Genomic DNA, 26,973 nt, shown 5'->3' with positions numbered 1-26,973 from the left:
TTTTCCCGGGAAATGTTTCAGTCTGACAGGTTTTTTTTCCGGGAAAAGGGTTTCTAGTATTATTTTCTTCTTCCGCTGTGAAGTTATAGAGCCTTAACAGAAGCAGACAGCAAAATAAGGTTGGGATTTGATTCGTTGGCCAAGGTGAAAGACAAAGTAAGGAATTTAAAACATTGCTTTCAGCTGAAGAAAGTTTTATTCCTATAAACTGCATAAACAATATATATACACAGACATACAGAGATCTTGTGATTATCCCAAGACAGAACACAGAGAAAGTCTTTTTTTTTTTTTTTTTTGTCGGAAAACTCAGAGAATCTTTCTTATAGGCATTATAATGGCTTCAGGAGGATCAAAGTCCGCAGCTTTCATGCTTCTGTTGCTGAATCTTGGTCTCTATTTTGTCGTCACCGTCATCGCTGCCTGGGCTGTTAATCACGGCATCGAGAGAGCTCGCGAGTCTGGTAACTAATAAATTAAAATGATCCAGTTTTTTTTTCATGATTCATTTTTAGGATTAGATATGATCAGTTAAATCTTCTTAATGGTTATTACAGCGTCGGTGCTGTCTCTCCCGGCGAAGATCTTCCCGATATATTTCCCGGTGGGGAACATGGCGACTGGCTTTTTCGTAATATTCTCGTTGATCGCTGGCGTCGTCGGAATGGCGACATCACTCACCGGAGTCATGAACGTTCTTGAGTGGGACTCTCCGACTCTCCACTCCGCCGCCACTTCGTCTCTCATCTCTTGGTCGCTCACTCTCCTCGCCATGGGGTAAAGCTCACATCACCGGTTAATGATTAAATCAAATCTGGTTTAATAATAAACCAGTTCAATTAATAACCAAAATCTAAACCGATTTGGTTTTGTCGCAGATTGGCTTGTAAGGAGATCAACCTCGGCTGGACCGAAGCCAATCTTGTGAGCCCTTTTGTTTTTTACTTAAAACGAATGTGATTTGCTTAATATTCTCCTACGGGGGTGCTTAATATGTTTCATCTTTGTTGATTTTTTTTTTTTTTTTTTGACAGAGAACTCTTGAAGTGTTGACAATAATTGTAAGTGCTACTCAGTTGTTGTGTACCGGAGCCCTTCACGTCGGAGTTGGAGAAACAGTCGCTGGAGAAAGGCCTCATGCGGGAAGGGTTTGAGTTTCTAACTTGAAGAACAATCAGCTATATTGGTGTGGTTTTTTTTTATTTGAAGCGTGAGGATTACTCAAAACAAGAGTTTGTTATCGTGTAATCTTGTGTTGTGTATTGATTGTTTGTTTTATTCGTCTATTTTTTTAATTCTATCTCTATACCTTGATTGTTATGCGTACGAGTTTATGTCGCTATCTGATACTAAGGAACTTTTATTATGCAAAAAAAATCTTCGTATTGAATCTTAATAAACGTTTTGAGAACAAGATAGATTTGTGTTAGTGAAAGGGAAGGAGCAAGATTTAAGTTGTTACCAAGAGATTAAAAACATCTTATTGATTTTATAAAATAGTTGCAATTACACTAACACAATTGTCTTTACACACATTATATGAAATCTATCATGCTAAAAACCTTGATAGACTTAAGCTTTCCAATAGGTGTTACTGTGTAAAAAAAGTTTCAATATAACTCATTCGAGATCCAGGGCCAGTCTTGTTTACCATATGACGTACCAAATAGTGCACCATGATTCCTCCATGCCCGGATCTGGAGATGAGAGCCATATCAGCTAGGGTTTGCATATCTTCATCCACGTCCCAGACACTCTCCAGAAACGTGAATGTGTTGTTGTTCACGTCCTTACCACAACGCATAGAGCTAACTAACCCATGAAGTGTATTTCGTTGTGTATCAGATAGACCATCGAACGCATATCTAATCACTTTCTCTATATCCTTATTATTCTCAAGATAGGTTCTGAGTTTAGGCACTTTTACCATCCACTCATCTTTGGTCTTCCCACGAAAAGACGAACCTAAGACTTTGAGACCAAGTGGAAACGGAGCAACAAACTTAGTTACTTCAACAGCTTTCTCCACGTAACTTCTTGGTGGACACTTTTGTCCAAACGCAGAGTACGAGAAGATTTGCAACGCCTCTTCCTTTGATGGGAAAACAACTTTGTATACCTGATTGATCCCATTAGTTTTCAGTTTATATACATCTTCACTCGTCACTATCACCTTACTTCCAAACCTCAGACCCTGAATTAGATTCCCCAAAGCTTTTAGCTCATCACAACCAATATCATCAAGAATGAGAAGGACTCTCTGGTGCTTTAGCCTAAACTTTGCTTCTTGTAAGTCAGGTATCTTCATGTCTCTGTGATCGAAAACTCCAGAGTTTATCTCGTTTTCCAAATAGTTTTGCAAGTAATGCTTGTCAAATTGGATCGTCTTATACTTCCCCTCAACATTCTCCTTATAATACTTGAGCTGGAAGTTACACGACACTTCTTTGTATAAGGCCCTAGCGATAGTGGTTTTGCCAATACCAGCAGGTCCCCATATCCCCACAACCTTCACCTCATCGGACTCTAGGCACATCATCGCTTTCACCTTTGCTACATGAGCTTCTATTCCAACTAACCGATCAAAATCAGTTGATGGCAACTCGTTAGAAACATCCATGACAATTTTCAACATCATCTCAGCTTCACTAGCCCTAAATAAAGACAGTTAGAACAATACTTGATCCACACGAAAACTGGTGAAATATATTTTGTTAGGCCCAAGCCACAAATTGGCCTTAACTAAATCGTTTTTTTTTAAATCCGATTCATGCAATCCAAATTGGTTTAAATCGTTTAAATTTGTTAAAATCCATCTAAAATTGTAGAAATTGATCTAAATTGATGCAAATCTGTCAAGGTTTTGTTTTTGTATATGTCATTTTTATAATTCATCAAATAGTTTTATAAATTAACTCAAAAACTAATATATATGTAATGTAGAATACATAAAAAAATAAATCAATAATTTGCTAATAACTTCGCCTAAGCTCCGAATAATACACTAGTGGCTAGTATTCTACGGCCTAGTTACCGCGTAGCATTACTTGAACGTAGGTTAGAAGAGTATACCATGAAACAGAATGTTCTCCGGCAATAACCGCAACTTGAGTCAAAGCTTGTCTCCATCTATGTTTTTCTTCCTCTGTCTTCCCATCACAAGTTTCTTCAAAGGCCTTCCCGAAATCTCCGGTCTGTTTTCTTACATCTGACGGATCCACTTCGTAGAAGATTGTCATAACAGTCTGTCCTAAAGCTAACCTGCACTCCATGATCAACTGCAATTCGTTAAGACACCAACTTGAAGAGTCGTAGTTATTTGAGAGAATAACGATAGCAATCCTTGCTTCCTTGATAGCTCTAACGAGCTCGGAGTTAATAGACTCGCTCCTCGTGATCCCATTGTCTATGAAGGTGTTTATTCCTTCTCTTTTCAGCCCTTCAAGAAAGTGGCTGAGAAAGGTTTTGCGAACGTCTTGACCGCAGAAACTGGGGAAGACATCATGCATATATCCGCGAGATAGAGAAGAATTAGGATCCATGAGGGAGAGTCGGAGAGAGAGAGAGAGTCCCAAATCGATCTGAAGCTTTTTTTTTTTTTTTTGAACAACAAAAAATGTCTTTTTCTTGTCTTAAATGTCGACCGCAGAAAATGTCTTTTTTTTTAACAATAAAAAATGTCATTTTTTGAACAAATCGATCTGAAGCTTTCCCTAAGAAAAATGTCTTTTTCTTGTATTGTTTTGTGTGCCAATAATATAAGAGAATTTTGGCCCTATAACCATTAAAAAAAACAACTTCAAAATTTAAAAAAAATAGGGCTTATTGGTGAAATAGCCATATATGGATGTCAAATTAAGGAAGTAGTCATGATTTTGACATAATTAAATGCCAGGCTTTTTGCACTCAATCTAACCGGTTATACCCTTTCCAGCAACAAGTTTCCAGTTGCATTGTCTAAAAAAATGACGTGGTTGTTTTTTTTGTGGCTTATTAACAATCACAGAACTGTACTGAAAGCGTACATCAGATATATTTTATACATATGATGAAAGAGTATGCATCGATATTAGGTAATAATATTCGTCTGTGTAACAGAACATATGTAAATGTAATGGATATTTGATGTTATTAAAATTGATATTCCATATAGATAAATAACATAGTTCACGTATTACAGACCAAGATATATGTATTGTAAGTACTCAATGCTTCTCAAATGATAATCTCTGGAAACATCGCTATAACAGAGTAATCCATTGTATTTTATATAGAAATGAACTTTTTATATTTCAAACATTACGATGATGAAGAAATATAGCGCATTTGTTACAGATCATGTAATTTCATCTCAAGTCGAATAGTTTGTTAATCGATTCTATCTCAAATAGAATAGTTTGAACATATAATTTTTCATATTCTATTTCAAATAGATTATGCATAAAAGATCTCACACAGACAAGTTGTATTGATTAAACCCTAAATCATAAACCATAAATCCTAAACCCTAAACCCTAAACTCAAATATAATCTCTAAACCCAAATAGAATATAACAAAATAAATAACACAATACATACTGGTCAAATTAGAAAATGTACATAATTGCATGGAAAGAAGTTAATGATAACCTAACCATACCACCTCGCCTTTTAAATACTAAACCCTAAACTCTAATCACTAAACCCTAACCCAAATATAAACCCTAAACCCACATATCAAAATCTAAAAAATACATAATATTATATATGTAATATTTAATTATACAATGTAGATCATAGTATGTCTTTTACAGATTCAAAAATATGTAGCCATAGTGAGAACTTAAGAAAATTACAAACTATATTTATAAACAAAATATATCATTTTTTAGTAACCGTCAACTAGAATGGAACATGATAAAATAGTATAGTAACAAAATATATCATATTACAAAATATGAAAATACATATTGTTTTACATTTCTATTCTATATGCATAAATAAATACATTGGTTTTGATTGTAGAGATAGAGGTGATCGCCACTGCACAAGTCTTGTCTCTCACCATAAGAGTCTTTGAAACTCTATTATTAGCCACAATTCTTCGCCATCAACATAGAAAATTTCATCAACAATCTCACAATTACTATACTATGCGGACAGATATTTGTACTATTCCATTTATATACAATACCTTATGTACCCTAATTCGGAGAGGAGCTCCAAATTGAAAGAAAATAAGCAGGGAGGAGAAGACGGTGAAGAGAATCAATGGAAAACAAGGAGAACTTACGGGAGTTTCAAAGATCTGAGAAGAATCGAGTTGGAGAAGTTCGGTAGAAAGGGTGTGCTACTAACTGCCGCTTAAACCCTAACGGAGACCCCTAACTCCGAAAACGAGTGACAATGGAGGACGAAGGAGATGGAAACTCTGTCTATTACATGCAGAGTTGAGGCGTTGGAGTGTGGGAGGAATTCGGTGAACGACGGTGAAAGTTAAAAGAAAAAGATGTGAACGACGGTGAGACACAAGTTACTTTTGTAAAGTTAATAATTAAATATTTATTTAATTATAGCAGCAGGTTGAGCCGGTGATGTTTCAGGGGTATTAACGTATTAATATATAATTGTAACAATGTGTATAGAAATATTAGGTTAAATAGCTAGTTTGTGAATTACCATTTTTTCATGGTTATTGGACCCAATTTCCCAAAATAACCATCCTTTTCCTTCTCTCTGTTCTTTTTTCTTCCTATGGTTAGTTTCCTAATTTTAATTTTCTTTTGTTGTTATTTCACCAATTCTCCCATAGTATAACCGAAGTAGATTTTTTTAATTTACTTGTGCATATGGTTCTAAATTACAATATGTTAGAGCACGTGCTTGCACGTTTGCATCTTGGCTGATGTTGCACGTTCCAAATCTTGTAAGAATCGAGAATGTTTTGACCTTTGCTCTTTCAGCAGTGATCTTGCGACATAAAAAAATAAACCCTATAGAGAAAAGAATAACACATCATAGGACTCTCTCTCAGTGTTCGGAGTGATCTCTTGAAAGCCTAGCAATCTAGAATTTTTGAAAGCCTAGCAATCTAGAATTTTCAACTTACAAATAAATAACCAAGGCTATTCTATCAGTGAGAAGGAAAAAAAAAAGAGATTGAAAATGATATTAATATTACATTCTAAACTTCTAGGATCAAACGACATTTGGTTCTCTAAACATGATCCGTGGATCACACCAAAACCCTACACTTCTCATCTGTTCTCAATTTCTTAGAACATAAACAACACACAAGAGACAATAAACATGTCACTGATAATACATCACAAGAAGCTGCCATTGCGAATGATGATAATTATCACTGGGAAAAGACAATGACCACAACTCCAACCCCACCACCACCACCACTTACAGCCACAAGGGTTAACATTAGAACGTAGAGCAAGAAGGACTTCAATATTCTTCAAAGGGTAAAAAGCAACCTACATTAGCAACAATAACATCACCCAAGAAACTTCAGCAACTTAAGAGACATGCCACTAATGATCTAACTTCAGATTAGATATCAAAGAAGATTTGATCTTACAATTTTTCAAGCCGAGCTTCCTCATCATCTCTGCCAACAAAGCTTCTTCCCACCCTCACGCATAATCTCATAAGCAAGTTTATACTTCTCCAGAGACGAAGTCCCAAACTCTATATACTTAGAAGCAGCCTCTCTCAGACTCCAAACCATCAATGCCTTAAGATCCTGAGAGCTCACACCAGACTCCATATCGCGCACAAACCCAAACTCAGCATTCTTGGTCCACCGGTGCAGTATATACTTAGACGGAAGCTCTTTAACTTCCAACAGGTTAAACACTTTCAACACATGCCTACACAAAAGCCCTTCGTGCTCAAACATCTGACAGCTGCAGCTCGAGTTCAGATTCGTCGCGTTGAAAGTCACCGCGTGTTTCTCGCTCTCGTTCCCGCATTTCCTCACCAAGAACCTGCTCATAGCTCCTTCCTCGTACGTCTTCAAACAAAGGTAGCTGTAAGACTGAACAAGCTCGTTCTGGAAGATTCTGAAGACGGTGAGAGTGTAGAGTCTCCTGCACTGTTCCTCCACCGGCTCCTTCGTCTGCAAGAAGGGCTGCAAGTTGTAAGAGTTGAAATCTTCTTTTCTTTCCTCCTCGCGTCTCTGCTCGAGTCCTTGCTCGTATCTTCCGATGAACTCTCTGAGTGGCGTCAGAGCGTCGAGAGAAGGGCCAAAGAACGGCTCGAAGGCTCCGTTGATCGGGATCCCGGCGAAGAAGCTAGCTCTTAGGTACGCGGGAGCCCAATGCTCGCGGCGCTCGTAGATCTCTCTGAGCCAGACGTCGTCTCTGAGACCGTACTTGTTGATGAGAGAGTTCCAAACTGAATCAAACTCCACTACGGTCTGACTCTGGTATATACACTTCTCGTACTCGTACTTGAACTCGCTCGGGAACGGTCTGAGATTCTCCCGTTCCTTCTCCCTCATCTGCCAAGCTGAGTACCTTCGATGCGCCCCGGGGAAGACCTGTGACAAAGCTTGCTGGATAGAAGAGTCTTGATCGGCTACAACAGACCTCGGAGGACGGCCAGACATGGCGCGGAGCCATGTCTGAAACAACCATACAAAACTATCTTTGGACTCATCAGCAACCATGGCGCAACCGAGAAGCACTGGCTGTCGATGATGGTTAAAGCCGACGAAAGTAGCGAAGGGGACAGAGTAGCTTCCTTTTCTGTAAGAAGTGTCGAACACAACTGCGTCGCCGAACTGACTACAAGCGAATCTCGCTCTGCTATCCGCCCAGAAGAGACTGAGACAGCTTCCGCTGTGAACGTCTAACTCAACGGCATAGAAGAACCCCATGTCTTCGGTTTGTTTGGACTGGAAGTAGTCGAGAAGGAGAGGATACCATTCTTTACCGATTCTGTTCTCTCTTGATGTAGCTTTCTTGATGTGTTTGTTGTTGTTGTTGTTTAGTTCGATTAGCTCAACTGAGTCTAACCCTCCTGTGACATCGTCAGTTATCTTTTTCAAACCGTCTTGGTTCTTTTTCCCGGGTTCGAGGTCGTGGTTATGATCTTTGTTGAGCCGGTCTACTATCCATCCGCCGGAGTCTTGCCTCTTGATCCTCATGTATGCTCCGCAGCCCATTCTAGAAGGATGCTGAAAGCCTTCTCTAGAACAAACAAACCTTCTTGATGTGATTGAGTTGTCCACTTTGGACCTGAACAGCTGACCGATCCGAACTCTAAACCCAACGACTTCAGCATAAGCTTGGTAGAACTGACACGCTTCGTTAGCCGAAGCAAACTCCAAACCTGCGTAAGGCTCACTACCGGAAACAGCTTTAGAATGATGATCGTTGCTCACTTCTCCTTCACCAACGCTACAGCTTTTAAAGCGTTTGAGAGAGCTTTTGGAAGAAGATCTTTGCTCTCTGTCAGACTCATCAACAACTTTCATCTTCGGTCTATGCTGATTCACCGTTGTAGCAAGCTTAGTAGGAGCAGGAGCTCTCACCGGACGGGGAGTAGTAGTAGTCGTTGTCTCCTCAGCTTCACCACCGAGCTCGTGGTTATGCTCTTTCTGGATCTGGTCAAGAACCCACTTCCCTGTGTCCCTTCTCTGGACGCGGATGAAAGCAGTGCATCCGGTTCTTGAATTCAACTGAAAGCCTTCCTTAGAGCAAACGAACCTCCTCGAAGAAACGGTTCCATCAGTTCTCGATCTGTACAGCTGGCCAGTCCTCGCTTTGAACCCGGTTCTCGCAGCGTAGACGTTGTAGTACTCGCGAGCTTCCTCTGCTGTGTCGAACTCTAGTCCCACGTAAGGCTCGGCTCCTCCTCCAGAGTTGTTATGTTCTTCCGTGTTGTGGTTCAGAATCCGTAGTGGGTATGCTTTTGTTACCATGGTGTTGAAACCGCTATGCTCAGTAGCTGAACTGTTATTGGAGTTAAAATCAAAATCACATTAAAATTCAACAAACAACAATGAAGGAAGGTTGTAGATACATAACAGAACTAATCAATCATCTTCCAAGAAAGGTAGAAACTTTAACTATAAAGAGAGAAGATTGAAACCTAACTACACACATCCAATAACAATGAGATTCAAGGGAGGGAGAAAGAACAAATCAATTACAGTTACCTCTCCATTTCTTGTTGAAGCGACCGGAGGCTAAACGAATCGGATAAGGAAAAGCGTAGCCGGTAAAAAGGGCGGAGATTGCGAGAAACTCTTCAGATTAGCGGCGGTTGGGATACACAAAGAGGAATCATTTCACGACATTCTCTTCGGCGGGAATTAGATTGGTGGTGGTGGTGGTGGTGGAAAGGTAAGAACAAATTAATTTAGGGATTTTTCGGCGAAGACGATGGATAGCGAGAAAGATAGAGAGAGAGAGAAGAGAAGAAGAAGCAAGCCCCAAACCTTTCTTTATCCGTCAACTTGACAGCTTAGACCAAAAAAAATTAAATTTGCTTATCATTCTTACATTTGTTGACAAAAAAATATAATCTAATATTTAGTTATGTCTTGTAATAAAGTTAAAAACTTTTACATTAATCAAACAAAAAAACATTTTTTTTTTAGGGGAGAAAGTCCAAATCTAGGGTTCCGGTGAATAAAAATCACTCCTTTCTATGATTCGCGTGTTGCTGCTTCGAGATTGAATTCGAGTGAGCTATATAAGCCATGAGTAGAGAGGTCAGTCGTATCTGATCACTCTCATTAGAAACAGAACTCGACAGAACCACTCTAACACCCAGATACGGAGTCTAACCCTCGAGTCTTGTCGAGATAGTGAATCCAAGTCCGACGAGCTGCAGAAATCAGAAATGGGCGAAAACTGTCTATTCGATCATTAGAGAGAGACGGAGATGGCAGCAAACTCTGTTATTTGATTTCCCCTCGTTTAACTTCGCGGATCCTCTGTTTTTCAGAGAACTGTTGTCATTACAGAACAACAACGTTGTGTTTTCTCTATGGTTCTTTTGATGGCTTTGCTCCACCTTTGATTACAAACCTGATTATGTGTCTTTAAACCTTCTCTTTGGTTCCCTTTTGGATGCAAGGGCTGTAAAAGCTGCGAAAGGCTTTCTAAATTCAAGATACGTGAAGCCTCTTTGCGAAGATGGGTTGGTTGATGAAGGTATCAAAGTGTGTACTCTACTAAAAGAGAAGAAACTCGATCGCTTCTGGAGCTTTATCACCACCAGGGGATGACGGACTCTGAGTTTGATGTTGTGAGAGTACAGTGTTTGATTCGAGCTTTGTGTGAAGGTGGGGAGGTTTCACAAATCACAAGCCTATGAGCTTCTCTAGAAGAGTTTGAAACAAGGGATTGATCCAGGACACGCTGTGTATCCCCAATTGATATCTGGCTTCTGTATGATTGGGAGCTACGCTTCTATGTCGGAGACTCTTCACACCATGATTGCCTGGAACCATCTCCCCTAGTATTTTACACCTACCAGGACGTTATAAAAGGGCTGTGTAGGAACGAGAAGCAGTTTGAGGCGTTTTGTGTATTCAACGATCTCAAAGAGAGAGGCTAGGCACCTGCCAGAGTCGTCTACACCACGATGATCCACGATGATCACAAGGAGAGTAAAGTTGAGAAAGGGATTAATCTGTTTAACAAGCTTAAGGCTTTAAATGTGAAGCCTTCTGATAGGACTTATGCTGCGCTCAAGAAGATGAGGAATCTGAAGATGTCTGATTCTGTTGCAGCTTCCTTAAACGAGATTCTAGAGATTGCGTGAAAGAAACTAATTTTTGTTGAGTGTCTTGTGTGAGTTCACAAAACTAGTTTAGAGTGTAATGTCTATAAAGCAGTATTGAATTAGTTCTAAGAATACCTTTGCTAGAGGACAAGTTGTGAAGAAGTTCAAGTAACTTCTCATGGTTTCTTTCTAAAATGATCTGATTTTTTTACTCTATAAGACACTTTTCGTCTTATGTTTTACACTTTTAGACACTTCCCGCTGGCTAGACACATTATGTCTGTCTAATGTCCTTCATACCCTCAATTTTGATCAGACCAAACTAACCTAACCAGAAATAACTAACCATGATTATATTCTCTCCTCTCTACTCTCTACACTCTCCTCTCTCCTCTCTCCTCTCTCCTCTCACCTTCAAAACGTAGATCTACTTTCCCTTTTACAAATTCCCAACTCTAATTCCATATCTCTTTCCAATTCTGATTTCAAATCTCAAATCTACTTTTACTTTTCCAAATCCCCTAATTCTAATTTCAAACTCTCTTCTTCTTCCTAACTCAACCTTTCTCTGGAAAATTTTGTTTTTCACTGTTTTTTTTTTTACTTTCTCAATAATAATATCACAAACCTCCTAAATTCATATGTCTTTCTCTCGGTAATTTTTAAGAGCTTGTTTCTTTGACCAAACCAACTCTACCTTCCAATCTATCTCTGAGCTCGATCCCTTGCGCTCACTACGACATAGAAACGTCAAGTTAGCACCAGGTTTGTCTTTAATCCTCAATGTTTTCCTTTGATTTTGATTTGTAGAAGATGAGTTGAGGACGAGATCTTTTTGGTACCATAAGACACGAAGTTTTGGTCTGAAAACTATTTCATAATTGCTTGTTCTGTGTCAGTGAAAAGGAGATGTGGAGGAGCAAGGGGAAGAAGAAGACAAGAAAGTTGCGTTTGAATGTGTGACGACGGCACCTCTCTACTTCAGCAGAGGACGACTGAACCTGTGCGACGACAAACGCAGAGTAGGGCTGAAATTGGAGAAGTTCATGAAGCTGATGATGTCAACGAGTTTGATCTGCTGCTAGTTGGTGATTTGGCTCATGCTAGAGAGTGAGAGCAACAATGGTGAATTTTCAGTTTTTTTTTTAATTTGTGGTCCCTCACGTTTTGGTTATTCACGCTTTCACCCAATATTTTTAAAATGTGCAAAATATTTTCTTGATTTAGATTAGATAAACACATCCACATCCGTACCTCACATTTTGGTTTGACTCATTGTCTCCAGACCTTTGTTTTCTCTTTCAAGTAATGAAAACACTTTTGTCTACAAATTTTTATCTACACATGTCGTCCACATCCACATACCATGTCGACATATTTGTTTTTGTAAACGTTGATATATATACATATATGATATATATAAAATGATTTCAAAAATAGAAAATTATATATAAAAATTATTGTAATAGTATATTCATTTTATAACTCTTAAAAATTTGAAATAAAATCAATTGAAAACATTAGGTGGTATAAACAATAATAAAATAAAGAACCAATCATTTAAAAAAAAAAGATCTCATCCACTAACACAAACATTAAAATACAATTGAAAACATTAGATGTGTCCATGTCCACATTTTTTCTATATACACGGTTATTTTTTGTTGATATGATTTTTTCATATTTAGATTGCAAAAATATACTAAAATGGATCTAAAAATGTAAAGAACAAAAAGATAGAATTTATGATATCAAAAAATTATTTAGTTATATACTTTAATATGTTAAAATAATCACATAAAGAAATAGAAAGGATTGATAAAGTAATATTTAAAAAAGGAAAACATATCATATGATCATATCCATCCACAATAGTTGGATGTACACAATTACAATGTTTCTATCCACAACTCTTTTGTCCACATTTTTCATTTGTATCTTTTGAAATATAACAAGAAAACATATCAAAATGGATATCAAATTATAGAGAATAAAAAAACATAATTTAGTATATCAAACAAATTTTTCAAATATATCCTTAAATTTAAAATGAACAAAACAAACTAAAACTAGGTAAAACAAACAATAATAATTAAAAAAAGAAAGAAACATGTCTTTTCATTTGGTTTGGTTTGAGGAGATATAAAATACGAATAAAAGAAAGTGACCCAACTACTATAGTTAAAATTGGTCCCCACAAACCAAGCTTCTTCTTTCTTTTAACCGAACGTAAGGGTAATTATGTACAAACACATGGAGGAGAAAGGAAAGAAAGTGTGCCTCTAGCAGGAAGTGTCTTATCATGACAAAAAAGAGAAAAAAGTGTCTGAATACGTAACTCACTCAAATGATCTTCACTTCTTGCGGCTTATTAGTATTCGCAACAAAAATCTGTAAGCACACAAATAAAATATTTTGGCCCAATAAAGCGTAAACGATATGTCATTTCGAATATTGTTGTGCCCATCATCTTCTTGTTGCGATATCATGTGATTCTGGCCCAGCAGCGCAAAAAAAAAAATTTAAGTGCCGTTGCCGGGTATCGAACCCGGGTCACCCGCGTGACAGGCGGGAATACTTACCACTATACTACAACGACTTTGTTGAACATTTAAACCTTGATTAGTAATTGTAGTTAGTATGCTATTTTAATGTGTATTACTTTATCTCAGTCGCACAAATTGCCACAATCCCACTATATAAAAGTTACTAATTTTAGATGTTATAAAGGATGCCACATAGGCAAAATATTCTCAGCCATTTATTCTGCCACGTCACTGGTAACCCAGACCAACAAATCGTAATTGCAGCCCAGCCCGTTAACCGGTTTCGCTCACGAAATTGCTGTCTCCGTCTCTTTGCTGTTGGGCCAGATTAAAAAAATTTTCCAGCCCATTCCATTACTTATTTCAACTGTCAAACTATTTTCTTTTGCATTTTCTATTATTTCAGACAATTTTTTATTTCAACTGTTTTCTATAACAATGTGCAAACCGCCTAAGTTCCCTTTGATCTTAAAATAGTGCGCCCAAGATAACAAAACCCCCTCATTTCACACACAGTCCCTGTAAATTTCTATAAAAAACTAAATTCTACTATCAAACCCATCCAACAAATTTACTACTACCACCTATAATTATGGCCCGGCCTACTTAAACTTTTAAAAAAACCATGACAATACTTAAAAAAAACACACCCTAACTATGTTCACTTCAAAAAAAAAAAAAATTAAAACAAAATTGCCAAAAAAATACTAATTCTCATTCTTATCTATGTAGCACATGCACCACAAGATCAAAGCAATTAGGACAACACCCTCGAACCTCATCCAATAATCGTTAGGATCCTTAGGGTCTGGCCCATCACAAATCACAAAAATAAAGATGCTTTCCTAGGGACAATTTTCATATGTCTTGACATCCAGGTTTGTCTAAAATTCATATTTTTAATTATTCCAACTATATTTCAAATGATTGCTTCTAACCACTAAACAGGAACAAAAAATGGAGGGGAAGGTACCTATTTCTACGTCTGACACAATGTACCAACGCTTCGAAGAAGGGAAAATTTATCACATTAGATATTTTAATCTCCTCCCCAATAACCAACGTTACAGGCTTACCGATCAACCATACATAATCAATATCAAAGAAACAACAACTATTACACTGATTCAAGAAAACATTGCACCGATTCCTTCATACATATTCCGGCCACAACGCTACACCCAGTTGATCAGCTTAGCAAGTGAAACCAACTTCCTACCAGGTAAAAAAAAAACAAAAACTCTCTCACACAAAAATAAATCCTAATTTTTTTCCAAACAACCAAATTATTCCTACAGATGTTGTTGGCCGCATTTGCCTCATCCAAGGAAGTGATTTATATAACCACTACACAGATTCAAAAATCATCATTGGATTACGTTTAGACAGGTACAAACTTTTTATTAAGTAATAATTGGTTTACAACTAAACAAAATCTAATACAATAATTATTTGTAGATCGAAATTGGTACGTCTAACTTTATGGGACAAGGAGGCATCTAATTTCAGGGAGTTAAATCGCATATCAACAAGGAAAAAACAAGTCGTAATCATCACAAGTATCATTCCACGGATACATGAAGGTAATAAACTAAACATAAACTTTACAAAAAACTAAATGCTAACAAATATTTGCCTTTTTCAGAAAAACTATCACTCACAGCAACACCTGGAACGCGCTTCTACTTTAACAACGAAATTGATATCATTCAACGCTTCCAAAAGAGGAATAAACTGCTATCTTAAGCCTCATAGCAAACACCACCAGTCAACTTTTAAAACATTTACGTTACCACTTCCTACATCAATTAAATTGTCACACACAAAGATTATTTTCTCATTCAAATATCGAATTCCTCAAAACTATTTATTATTCATACTTACAGTTGTTTTTAAAAAAAAAATGATCACCGTTTCGAACTTCTCCCCTGTATAAAAAAACAAAACTTAACTTATCCTTTCAGAAACCAAAAAACACACAATTTTAATTCACCTGATTTTTATTAAACATGTAATCCGCGCGCAGCGCGGACGCCGGCCCTAGTCTCTTATAAATACTAGGGGTTAGCCCGCCCTACGGACGGGTGAGTCGACAATAAAAATATTTAATATTTTAATTATTTTAATTTATTAAAAATTTAAAACAATAAATATATTTTACTTTAAGATCATGTTGAAAATTTTATTAAATTTGTTGGTTTGAGTTAAAAGAACCACTAACGGATTTTCAGTGAACATAAATTATTAAATAAAAAAATTAAAGAAAATGTAATGATTTATATAGCATGTTAGAACAATATCTATTCACCAAATTTATTTTTCTTGCATAAAATTAACCTTGAAAAAATTAATATATTTCTACACCTCAATTCACTCATCGAATTTATTTTAATAGATATGTTCATTTTTATTCATAATAGAAATTGAAAAATACTCTTTTTATATTCCTTAAAACTAATTTATGTACACCTAAATTAGTTAGAAATAAAATATAGAGAGAGCAAACAGTAACATTTGTAGACTTATCCATCTATGTTGGTTAGATTGTCTCCTTGCTGTTGACAAAAAGGAAGAAAAAAAAGATTGTCCCCTTGCTCTTCAATTATAACAACTAAAAACTTGAGTGTCAAAGCTAACTAAGACCATTGTATTTTAGGTTATCACATAGTTTTGGGAAGGTTGTAAATCAATCGTTAGGAAATGTATTAGATATTTTTAGCAACAATAAAAAAAAAAGAAGTGTATGGATATGTTGGCATAAAAGTTGCATGATAGCGTCACCTAATTGACAAATGATTGTTTTAGTATTTAGTTTGATTTTTGATTTTTTTTGTGAAGAAGATGATGGAGCAGCATCAATCGTTCACAACCAAGAGAATTACAAATATTTATTTGCATCAATCATGATTAGAGAATGTATTAATTAGCAAAATAAATCAGATAATAAGCGAAGGACTTGGGAGAAAATCATGAGAAAGATGAAGATGAAGATAGAGATGGTTCACGTAGGAAATGCCAAAAAAAAATACAGAATTCCAGTTTCTGATTACTCTCTTATCTCATCCCACCATTTGGAAGACCATTAAGATTCACTCAGAATGACCATGCGACAGTGAACTCACCAACTCAACATTGAGATCTCCATATATATAAAAAGCACATCCTAATTTTTTTCATCCTAATCGTCGTCCACCGCACAATACCTCTGGATCTGTTAACACATCCGAGACACATTTAAACTCAATGATATTGTTTAACTCTAAGTCACAAGAAACAAATGAAGAGAAGAAAGACAAATTACAAAGCATTTTTTTAATGGGAAATACTTCTCTCTCGCGCTTGGGAAGATAACATTTGACTAAGCATCACTTGTCTACGTTCATCAGCTTCTCTAAACATATGTTCCAATCAGAGAATAATTTAGCTCAACATAGAGTTTTTTTCATCTAATAGATAACAAACGATACACCTTTTAGCATTTTCTTGCGCTCTCTATTGATCTGGATTTCTGATGATTGCATGCTTCCCCTGCACATCAGGTTAGTTCACAATGAGTCACAAAATGCAATTTTTCTCAATTGAAAACAAAAACAGAACTGGCATACGTGAAGGTTTATAGAAATTAGAAGTTACAGTGCCATGTTGAGCCATCAGCTCTTGCATTTTCCTCTGCCTGATAGCTTCTTGTTCATGTTCTGCCTGCACAGAAGGAAGTAAAAATGAGCAGATATATAAACACAAATCTTGCAAAAATCTCAACTTTGGAAGAAGAATTCGACGCGTACCATCCCGATTCTCGAGTGGGTTTCAGAATTCACTATGACGAAAAGCTACTGTCTCGAGAGTGAAAGACCGCGACGGAGATATCAAGTGCTGGTTATCTATGCGATACCAAACAATCTTAAGCCCCCATCCCCGATGAAAATCGAATTACATCGTCGAGATGTAAATCCAATAACGCAAACAATAAAAGACAAAGAGACGAATAAACAAAGAACAGAGATCGAGATGCCTAAACAAAGGATACCATCAGCAGGTGAGATGTTTTTCTTAGAAGGTCCTAATGGTTTTTAACGTACATCAAAATTTACAGTAGTTACCTATCCATCAAGCAGGACCAGATCGAGACCCATCGACTTTCCTCCTTTCTTGACACAAAATTTATACTACGCCTATCTTGAGCTCTAAGAATTGGAGTTGTTGATTAGCCATTATCGGATATTGGTGAGAGAGCTTTAGGGTTATGCCATTAAAGGCGAACCAAATAGATGATTGTGAAGGCGCTCAAACCCTCTATATATACTCCATGAGCGAGCTTGAAGAAGAAGTAAAGAAGCAAGAAGAAGTTGTGAGTATTGAGGTTTCAATTCCATAAAGACTGCCATTTTTGAGTTGAATCGCTGGGAAGAGGATTTGGAACGGCGAAGGTTGGTTAGATTAAAGAAAAATCAAAGTGAATAACACACGTTTTTAGGAGTACCACGTGTCAACAAAAGCCCCATGCTTTCTGATGATGTGGAAGGCTGTGGGAAGAGCACAAGTCTACTTTATTATATAAAAAAACTTCTGAAAATTTTATTATTTACATTTCTTAATCTATATAATATTATTTGAGAATCCAGTTTTGTATGTGGATAAAAATATTATATCTAAAGGTCAACATTATAAAAAAAAAATTTACTTTTTATTTTAGTTTTCTTTTTATATCTTTTAAAAAATAAATTATATCTTAAAAAGGAAATATTTATAAAATATAAAACTGAAAATTTATTTTTAAAAGAAAAGAAAATAGATTCCATGAAAATAGGATTTATAAATATATTAGCATCAAAACATATTTTATATAATGGATTGCATAAAAAGGAATGTTCACAAAAAGTTAATCTTGATATTAAAAAATAATTCCTTTATAAATAATTTTAAACATTTACTATCTTTATATCATGATTTTGTTTTCAGAATCTTACAAAAAGTAATTTAAATAACTTATGATATCTTTAGTAACTTAAAATATTTGTAGTTACTATAATGAAAATGTTTTATATATTTTTGCAAAATATTTATTTTTAATTTTTAAATTTTGATATACGTTTTCTTTATAACATTTATCTAACTACGTAAATAAAAATATTTAAAATATCTTAATATACTACTTATATAACATGATTTTTATAAAAATAATTCACAAAATAACTATTTTAAATATTAGATAATATTTCTTTTGAAGTTGACTTTAAAAAAATGACATATTTAGAAAGGGGAACTAATAATATTATTTTTACTATAAATATATTTGGATAAAATAATAAAATGCGATTTAAATAGAATCATTCATAATTTTGAATTGATCAATACTTTATTTTTTTATTTGATTCTCAAAAGATTATATTTTAATTTATACTTAATTATAGTAAAATATTTGCAAATCTAAGATAATTACCAAACTAAATGCAAATAAAAAAAATCAATCAATAGTTTAATTTATTTAGAACAAAAAAAATACTATGATTGAATTTGGAGAAATAAATGAAATCCAGTATACACAAAAATAAGAAAACTAAATACTATATATTCAATAGCTTGTCTCTGCTAATTCAACCCCATATTTAAATTGGCCCATCTCTTGCCTCTCGCAAGATGCATTGCATCTTTCAGAGTTTACACTTCCGCTGCTGATGATGATAAGTCTCTTCTGTTGCTCTTTCTTCCTCGAGCTGTTTAACACATTTCTCCAAAGACATTACCAAAAATTCCGATTTCTCTAGCTCGGGCTCAGTATCAACAATCACAACATGCTTGTGTACAAAGCCAATAAGAGGAGAAAGCTGAGCCACATTACCAATGTGATCGAGCGTAGACGCTAACTTAACCTCTGCCAAGTTTTATTTCCAATACCAAATTTAAAAGTGATAAATTTATAATGGAGAAATATAAGCTAAGATAGGTAATCAACTGGATGGAAAAAAGATAGGTAATCAACTCTACTTCTTTCAAGTCATCACTCAGTATATGTATGTCCTACACCGAGAAATGTAAACACATGTTGTAATGCTGAGATCTACTTCTGCTTTTGCATTCATGACATATTCTTTCAATAGTATTCCACTCATAGAGATAATAAAGCTCCAAATGATTACACAACAGGGATCATAGCCTACTTGTCTAACCAAAAAAATAACCAACCTTACTTACGGTTGTGCTGGTGGTTCTTGTGCAAGAGGGCTGAGACATTCTATAATAGGGTTCCTTCAAGTTGAATTTGCACGATGATGTGTGAAGGATTCCACCCTTATCGGCGCTGGGCCCCACACTTTTCCTGTTTAGAAAGCCAATTTAAAACAAAGCAAGAATGATTTGATTCAAAGGAGAGATGTAAAAGAGCAAAATTGACGTAAGAGTTAGATTTATAGTGTAACTCTGAGTACCTGTGGACAACCAAATGAAGTTTACCACTGATTTCTTGCCCTGCCATGACATGAATAGGCTGGAGAGAATACATCTTATTTGTTACCAAAGTGTTGTTGCCTTGTTGGTGACCAGTAGCAGTCGTGGACCATCTTTGTGCTGTGATGTTGAATATAGAGAGCATAACATGTTAGCATTTGTATTTCTTTGTCTGACAAAAAATGTACATTAATTGTAAGTGCAAGAAAAAACATATAAATCTGTGATGGCTTGATACCTTCCATTAAAGAGAACATTGAACCAATGCACTCTGGTATACATGAACGCTGTAAATTTCAACGGAACATCAATCTGGCAAAGTTCTGTTTCCTGTGAAAATTAATTGACAGGTAAATAAGTTTGGACCATATCATTCACCAAATACAGAGGTGAAATGAGAGAGTTCCATAAGAGATGAAATACATGAATAGACAAATCGAGAAACGTAATTTAAGGCATTGTACCTTTGGTGTAGTGAATACTACGCTTTTTATGTTGCTTCACCTGGCCTGCTCTCCCACACAGGAAGAATCTTAAACTATCACAGTATAGACAGAGCAATATTAAAGCAAATCAGATCAACTGATAAAACAACATTGTGTCAATAAATATAAATCCAAAGGAAACATTACAAAAAGCAACACACCTTTTATTTTTATTTTTGAATGAAAACACTCACCTTTTATAGCAAATCACTGTTTCGTTACAGGTCCGATAACTCCTAAAAATCAGAAACATGAGTGTACCCATTGATTGTATTTACTCAAACATTTATTTTTTCTAATTTTCACAAAAAGTTTGAACAAAAGAAGGAGAGACCATATTAACATAGAACTGGTTTTACAGTCTTCAGGTGATAAAAGAGACAATGTAAGAAAGTCAACAAAAGGACTGATCTCAGTGATCAACGATATCTTGTTAATTTGATGAAAAATCAATCTTAGAGCAAACCTTTGCAGCTTGCGTTCACCACAGGAGGCGGTGGTGCCGCCACGGAGGGAGCGATCCCAGCCGCAGCCTCCACGTCAGAAGCAGTGATCCTACTGAATGGTCCAGTTCCCGCAACGGATCTGATATCCACTTTATGCTGCTTTGCAAGCTTCTTAGCATACGGCGTCGCTACAGTCTTCCTCGGACCGTCAGACACCGTCGCCACCGGAGCATGCTGAGCGATCGCCGGCGCAGGAGACGAAGCAGTCGGAGGAGGAGGAGACGGAACAACAACGGGAGAGGCAGAGGAAGATTTCGAGGCGGCTTTGCTCTGAGGTTCTTCGATCGATCTCAGCCTCAGTCTCCGCCAGCAAACCGATCGTGGCTCCCACCGGAGCCGTCTCACCTTCTCCGACGACGATCAAATCGTTTAACGGAATGAAGAAGAGAAAGAGCAAAAAGGGTGTCCCGAATCAAGAGAGGAAATCAGGGTTTTCTTCTATCAATAACATGGGCTTCATGGTCCAACTCTACCACGACAAATTTTTAAAAAATCGCACAGCCCATTTAACATGGCTAAACGCTTTAACGTGATTGGCCGATTTAATTGTTCTACGTGGACATGCTGTATGGGGAGTATATATCCCTTTTAGTATAGGATAGATAACAAACTGAATTTTCGTTTAATGGTTCCATTATTTATTCTATAGTAACTAGAGTCGGTGTCCGCGCTACGCGCGGATAACATGTTTAATTAAGTAACAAAATTGTCCAGATTTAATGAGTGTTATTCTTTCTTTTAACCGCGTTTGTATTTGGGAAGCATAAAATTACCGGATACTGAGAAATTTTCTTGTCCTCGAGCTTCCTTCCTCTAAATGCAAAAGGATTTCGGTATTGAAACCATAATCACCATAAGAGAACAAAAGTGGGAACTGGAGGTTCATGTATAGCGGATGATCATCTCGTATCTCCTTCAAATTAGTTGACTGAAACTGGACGACTATATCTCTCTCACAGATAGTGTCTGACATGTCGTCAACAATAAGTCCAGCTACCTCATTTGATTGAGGTAAGTCATATTGTTTGCCATTCCCTTTATCAGATATGAGACTGTAAAATCTTGTTCAGAGTTTGCCTCATAGCGTTCTCGAACCCGTCTAAAAACCTTTGCAAGGCAATTGTTGGCATCCATCATTTCTATAAGGACTTTTAATGTGGCTTCGTCTGCTTTTCCTTCAGAGGTTGTTTGACCTAAAGCTTCTAGCCGATTTTTAATTTCGTTTGCCGTATCAAAAATATAGATTTGTAGGTACTTGGGTGGTAAACTTGGCTTAGGAATGCGGGATCCGATATGGTGGTAAGTCTGCCCTTGAATACGGAATGTGAATGACCCTCTGCCAAAAACAACACTGTAATCTAATTTCGCTCCAATAGATGTAAAAGCTAGGAGGGCATTGTAGACTCGGATTGTCTCGCAAAATTGTATATATTGCAGTAGCTATTCTAACAATGGGGGAGGTTGTCTCAGAGGCGGAAGTTTTATCAGTCCTTGGTTGCAACAAATGCTGAAGTGTAATTCTTTTGTTTTAGGGTCTCTTCCGGTGCTCTCAGATTCTCAAACCAAAGCACCACATGATGGACATTCTAAAATTGGGTTTGTTCTCGCTTCAGAGGAGGATGATACATCTGAAGGGGCTGAAAACATTAAATAGTCAAGAGACGACTATAAGATGATGATTTAATAGGTATTTGGAACCAGTGGTAACTCCATTATCAGGTAAATGGTTAGTTGACCCGATCTAAAAACTTATTTTTTTTCGTGTACAACATTTTTTTATAAATAGATAACTAATTGAATTTAAGAAATATGTTAATATACTGATTATATTAACGATTTTAAGTTCCTCTAATTTTAATTTAAATATATTGAACACTAAGAACTTATGATGATGCAAGTTGTATTAATGGTTTAATGTGAATATATATATAATGCATATAAAGTAAGAAAGTATGTACCTTTTCCTTGAGCTCTATCGATTTGTCTATTTCTTGCGGACGTAGATGTGTTAGGTCCTGTAATCAAACTGGTTGTTGGTTAGTCTACATAATTAATTTATTTTAATGTGAAGCTGTAGTTGTACTATTTGGTGCTTGCCTTCCATCCTTCTTGAAATCCGACCCGGACCCGCGGTTGAATCGGTAAACCCGATGATTCAGAAAAAATCCGGTTTGGATTTTATGAAAAACCCAATATTTAAAAACCCGTAAAAATTCGTAAAAATCCAGTAAAACCCGGAATCCGATACCGGTTGAACCACCGGTTGAACCACCGGTCGAACCAATAAATAAATTTTACTTCATTTTTTTAAGTTTTTGATTAAGTTTTTAGATTATATTTTATATTCTAAATTTACAATTAAGAAGTTAGATGCTGACAAAAAAAGTTAGGTTTTTCTTTTTCAGTTTTATATTTGTGATTTTTAGATTTTGATGAAGATTTCAGTTTCACTATGCCACCTGAAGAAAATGAAGTGACCGATGGTAGAGATAACTAAAATTAGTTGATGTGATTTGGTGTTAGTTTATTTCCGTTATCGACATTTTATTACAATAATTTTTTATTTTTGGTTTATTTTGTATTTGAAGTTTAATTTATTATTCAATTAGACATTTAAATATTTATAAATTTTATGTCTTGATTTTTGAGATGTCGTAAATCTTACTTTGTTGGAGAAAATTTTAGATAGTCTAAACTACTTTTTGATATTTTGTATGTCAAATGAAAATAAAAATATAAAAATAAAAGTAAAGTATTTTCTAAAAGTTTTTAAACATAAAACATATACATATCCAAACTATTATTTTATGTTTTTTTAAAAAAATTTAGAAAATTAAAACTTAAGTTTCTATTTTTTTATTGTACATGGCTGATATATTATTATATAATAAAATTAATTTATTTATTAACCCGCAGTTCACCCGCGGTCGACCCAGTAACCCAGCAACCCGGTAAATCGTCTGGTTCAGTGTCCGGGTCGGATTTAAAAACATTGACTTTTAGATAGCAATATTGTCCTTCGCATGCCACGTGTATTTTTTCTTGACACTGCATGGATTTAAATTTTAAATGTGTGTTAATATTCATCTAGTCAATAAATACACGCACATACTTCACAGCCACCTACGGAGGGAACATTTTTTCCCATAAAAGCATTATTAGTAAAATATATGTACGAAATTATCAATTAATTATATATATATATAATATTTATATAGTATTAGTTTCTTGTGAATAATAGATGGATAACTCACAGTCAAAGAATTGAAGGGCGAAATGTTGTTGCATAATTCTCGCAGATGGAGCTGTCCGCAAAAAAGTTGATTAAATAAATGAATAATTGTAATTGTTTGATCAATTAGTGCGAGACATGTCTCTATTAAATTTTGTGTATACCTTTCACTTTATTCCGTATCTGTAGCGGCCCGTTCACGTTTTCGTGTCACCTTGTTCGCATTTGATGACTCTGATATTAGAAAGAAAAATATTCTGTTATTTTGACTGTGGGTACTGATGGAAAACTATACCATGTATCAACTACTATTGGTTAGGCTTTCTTATTCAACTACACGGAATACACGTTTATATAAAATACCAAAAATTGATTTTTACTATTTTGGGCTGAGAATGGGGCTTTAGGGCCTTTGATCAGAATCAATCGATAACGTTATTAAATCCACGCTTCAAATAGATAAAAACTGATAGGAATCAGAGAACTCCAGATGTTTTAGTAGGCTGGTGAGAATGGTTTAAATAGGCTGCGAGATGGGTCAAATGGGCTGCAAAGGTGACTAAATTTTTTTAATTTCAAACCCAATCCGAAATGACATGACTGAATGATTGGTGAGGATTTTTTTTGCCTATGTGGCAGTGTTTAGGGAGCTTTAATTTAGCATCTTTTATATAGTAGGATAAGTTTATAGGTCTTCTTAGTTTATTGAAGATCGACATCCCGGTTATAAAATACAATATAAAGTGTGTGTAATTCTCTAAGTAGAATTGACGAATATGCATATAAATTTTCTTGAGATGTATCATGTAGATAATGAGATACAATGGTGGGTCATACGCCAAATAGGCAAATATTAATACATTACTACTAGTATACGTATCGCAAGCAAATTTCAGCTTTTTCCTCTGGGATTTGATACACATGTAATAACCTGATTAATTTATTTCTCAATAAAAACAAATAAATGCAATATCTAGGGTGGATATATATATATATATATGCGTGTCTAAAGTCCCTCCCCCTATATTTGCTTAGACCATATGCTTATGATTTGTCTACCTTAATGAGTTAAAAAGTGAAACCCTATAACCCAAACATATGTTCTTATTGCATAGGAGTTTAGGGCTTCTGATTTGGAGACACTGTCATATCAATGTGCCCCTTCCCTATCAAATTCGTCATATCCCTCAAAACATAATCAACATATATAGCTTCCTCCTTTTTGCTCTCAAAATATTTATATATATTTCTGATAAATGCAAATGAAATAACATTCCAAAGTCTACAGAGATTTGTGAATATATTAGAATAGCTATGTGAAAATGAATATTTTTTAAAAGTTTTCTCACAGATGTTAGTATTATTTTCAGTCAAGAGAAACTTTTAAAAAAAAATTATCATAAATTAAGTCCATATATAGAAGAAGAAAAACTAAAAGCTCATGTGATATAAGCATCTTTTTAAATAAAAATACAGAACATTGTTAACTTGATTTAATGATTATGTATTGTTCTTACAAATTCTTTTTTTTTTTTTTTGTTTTGACGTCGTTCTTACAAATTCTTAAGTTTTGAGTGGATGTTCACATGACATTGTTATTGTCACTACTATAGGTGTTTCGTAGATTGATCATTATTCATTAACCAGTACATATATATGCAATAGTTAGAATAGACAGGGGACATGTTTTATAAGCATAATATGAATGAGCCCACAAGCCAAGCTAAGTTAAATATTCCATAACATTGCACCAAAAAAAGCCATTATGAGAGATACATGCATATGTTTATTAATCTAACCATATGCAGCAACGAACAAAGATTCTTTTGAAAAAAGTGTCCAAAATACTGTAATAAACTAAATAACTGGCTATTAGTCAATGCATCATATATAATTTATAGTTCCAAGATATATTGATAATCCTCGCGTTAGAAGCAGCACTCCTCGTAGCAAAATCCAAAGTTGATTTTAGTTCAGGCATGCATATATACTTTTTGTTTTGACGAAACCTCAAAGTTAACATTTTAAGAAAATAAATACAACGCTTTTAAATAAGTCAGAAGCTATAGAAGCAGTAGTTGTATAGAGGAAAATGATTCTTTTTTTTTCACAAAAAAAGAAGAAGAAAGAATCATTTTAATGTACTAAACTGTACATGGAAGAAACTGAAAAGAGAAAATCAGTTACCTTTTGAAGAGGGCAGGGGGTTCGGGGAAGTAGGAAAAAACATGATGGCCTCCATGCTTCACCATTCTCTCATCATCAGCTATCTTATTTATTTTCGTAAAGACTGAACCAAATCTCTTGAAGGTCTCTCCATGACAAAAGTGTCAAATATTATAATATCTTGTTGGATTTGCACAATATGACAAAGAGATGACGCATGCTTACGCCAACACGTCTCATTATTGAGGCAACTTTATAAAAATAAAACTAGGTAATAACCCGCGCCTTGCGCGGGATGTGATTATTAGTTTCGTTATTTTTAATAAAAACACATTAAATCTGTTTAATCTGGATATTGGTTCAGTTTTAACTTATTTTTTGGTTTATTCTGTTAGAATGTTTGATTTTTTAGTTTTTTTTGGTAAAAACCAAAAACTATTATTATTTGTTTATTTTTATGTTATAAATTTTAGATAATCGTCATGTCGAATCAATAGTTTCATATTATAGTTTGTAAACGGATAATAGTTCAAGAAAAAGAAAATAAAATTATTAAGACTAATCATTTCACTACAATTTGGTCGGTAGTGAAAGAAGCATTAAGAAAAAATATATTTCAACTTCCAGAAAAAAATAGATACTTCAGTAGTGGTAAACACTTATAAAGTGTTCACCTCAAGGTGCACATGTATGTGTATGTAAAAGTATATAAAAATAAATGACAAATATATAAAGATATTGTTAATTAATATTAATGACATTTTTGTTCTAAATAATACATGAAAGATAAAATTAAAATTAATTAAAAATTAAAAGGCCTTGACATTAGTGAATTTTTTTATATAAAAAACTCAACTGTATCC

At 35.2% G+C, this 26,973-nt stretch overlaps 5 protein-coding genes, 1 non-coding gene and 1 pseudogene across 11 annotated transcripts; 2 read left to right on the top strand and 5 right to left on the bottom strand.

The window, feature by feature from the left end:
- Nucleotides 1-105: 105 nt before the first annotated feature.
- LOC103856357 (membrane protein PM19L) lies at nucleotides 106-1,377 on the top strand. Its single transcript, XM_009133466.3, has 4 exons — nucleotides 106-464; nucleotides 558-777; nucleotides 879-924; nucleotides 1,035-1,377. The coding sequence occupies exons 1-4, from the start codon at nucleotides 338-340 to the stop codon at nucleotides 1,152-1,154; spliced, it is 513 nt and encodes a 170-aa protein (XP_009131714.1). The 5' UTR covers nucleotides 106-337; the 3' UTR covers nucleotides 1,155-1,377.
- On the bottom strand, nucleotides 946-3,308 carry LOC117125696 (probable disease resistance protein RPP1). Its single transcript, XM_033287149.1, has 2 exons — nucleotides 3,073-3,308; nucleotides 946-2,574 (listed from the first exon to the last, which is right to left on the bottom strand). The coding sequence occupies exon 2, from the start codon at nucleotides 2,537-2,539 to the stop codon at nucleotides 1,592-1,594; it is 948 nt and encodes a 315-aa protein (XP_033143040.1). The 5' UTR covers nucleotides 2,540-2,574; nucleotides 3,073-3,308; the 3' UTR covers nucleotides 946-1,591.
- LOC103856356 (probable disease resistance protein RPP1) lies at nucleotides 3,027-3,542 on the bottom strand. Its single transcript, XM_033286081.1, has one exon. The coding sequence runs from the start codon at nucleotides 3,540-3,542 to the stop codon at nucleotides 3,027-3,029; it is 516 nt and encodes a 171-aa protein (XP_033141972.1).
- Nucleotides 3,543-6,116: 2,574 nt separating this feature from the next.
- On the bottom strand, nucleotides 6,117-9,487 carry LOC103856355 (protein FAR1-RELATED SEQUENCE 12). Of its 2 annotated transcripts, none has more exons than XM_033287143.1 (3): nucleotides 9,155-9,487; nucleotides 6,569-8,943; nucleotides 6,117-6,464 (listed from the first exon to the last, which is right to left on the bottom strand). In XM_033287143.1, exon 2 carries the CDS (start codon nucleotides 8,915-8,917, stop codon nucleotides 6,593-6,595), a length of 2,325 nt encoding a protein of 774 aa, XP_033143034.1. In that variant the 5' UTR covers nucleotides 8,918-8,943; nucleotides 9,155-9,487; the 3' UTR covers nucleotides 6,117-6,464; nucleotides 6,569-6,592. The 2 variants fall into 2 exon arrangements, with proteins under 2 accessions (XP_033143034.1, XP_009131712.1); XM_009133464.3 differs by having other exon boundaries at nucleotides 6,569-8,948; nucleotides 9,155-9,483.
- A 161-nt stretch (nucleotides 9,488-9,648) lies between these two features.
- Nucleotides 9,649-25,415, top strand: LOC103856354 (annotated as a pseudogene).
- On the bottom strand, nucleotides 13,259-13,330 carry TRNAD-GUC. Its single transcript has one exon. It is a non-coding gene; the product is annotated as a tRNA-Asp (tRNA).
- On the bottom strand, nucleotides 18,727-21,203 carry LOC103856351 (probable histone-arginine methyltransferase 1.4). Of its 5 annotated transcripts, none has more exons than XM_009133460.3 (7): nucleotides 20,673-21,203; nucleotides 20,368-20,442; nucleotides 20,186-20,259; nucleotides 19,960-20,051; nucleotides 19,703-19,841; nucleotides 19,466-19,593; nucleotides 18,727-19,149 (listed from the first exon to the last, which is right to left on the bottom strand). In XM_009133460.3, the coding sequence occupies exons 4-7, from the start codon at nucleotides 19,976-19,978 to the stop codon at nucleotides 18,929-18,931; spliced, it is 507 nt and encodes a 168-aa protein (XP_009131708.1). In that variant the 5' UTR covers nucleotides 19,979-20,051; nucleotides 20,186-20,259; nucleotides 20,368-20,442; nucleotides 20,673-21,203; the 3' UTR covers nucleotides 18,727-18,928. The 5 variants fall into 5 exon arrangements, with proteins under 5 accessions (XP_009131708.1, XP_009131707.1, XP_009131709.1 ...); XM_009133459.3 differs by having other exon boundaries at nucleotides 20,401-20,442; XM_009133461.3 differs by lacking the exon at nucleotides 20,368-20,442.
- Nucleotides 25,416-26,973: the final 1,558 nt, after the last annotated feature.

Source organism: Brassica rapa, chromosome A03, assembly GCF_000309985.2.
Source record: "Brassica rapa cultivar Chiifu-401-42 chromosome A03, CAAS_Brap_v3.01, whole genome shotgun sequence".
NCBI lineage: Eukaryota > Viridiplantae > Streptophyta > Magnoliopsida > Brassicales > Brassicaceae > Brassica > Brassica rapa.
This window is presented reverse-complemented; position numbering and strand designations above follow the sequence as displayed.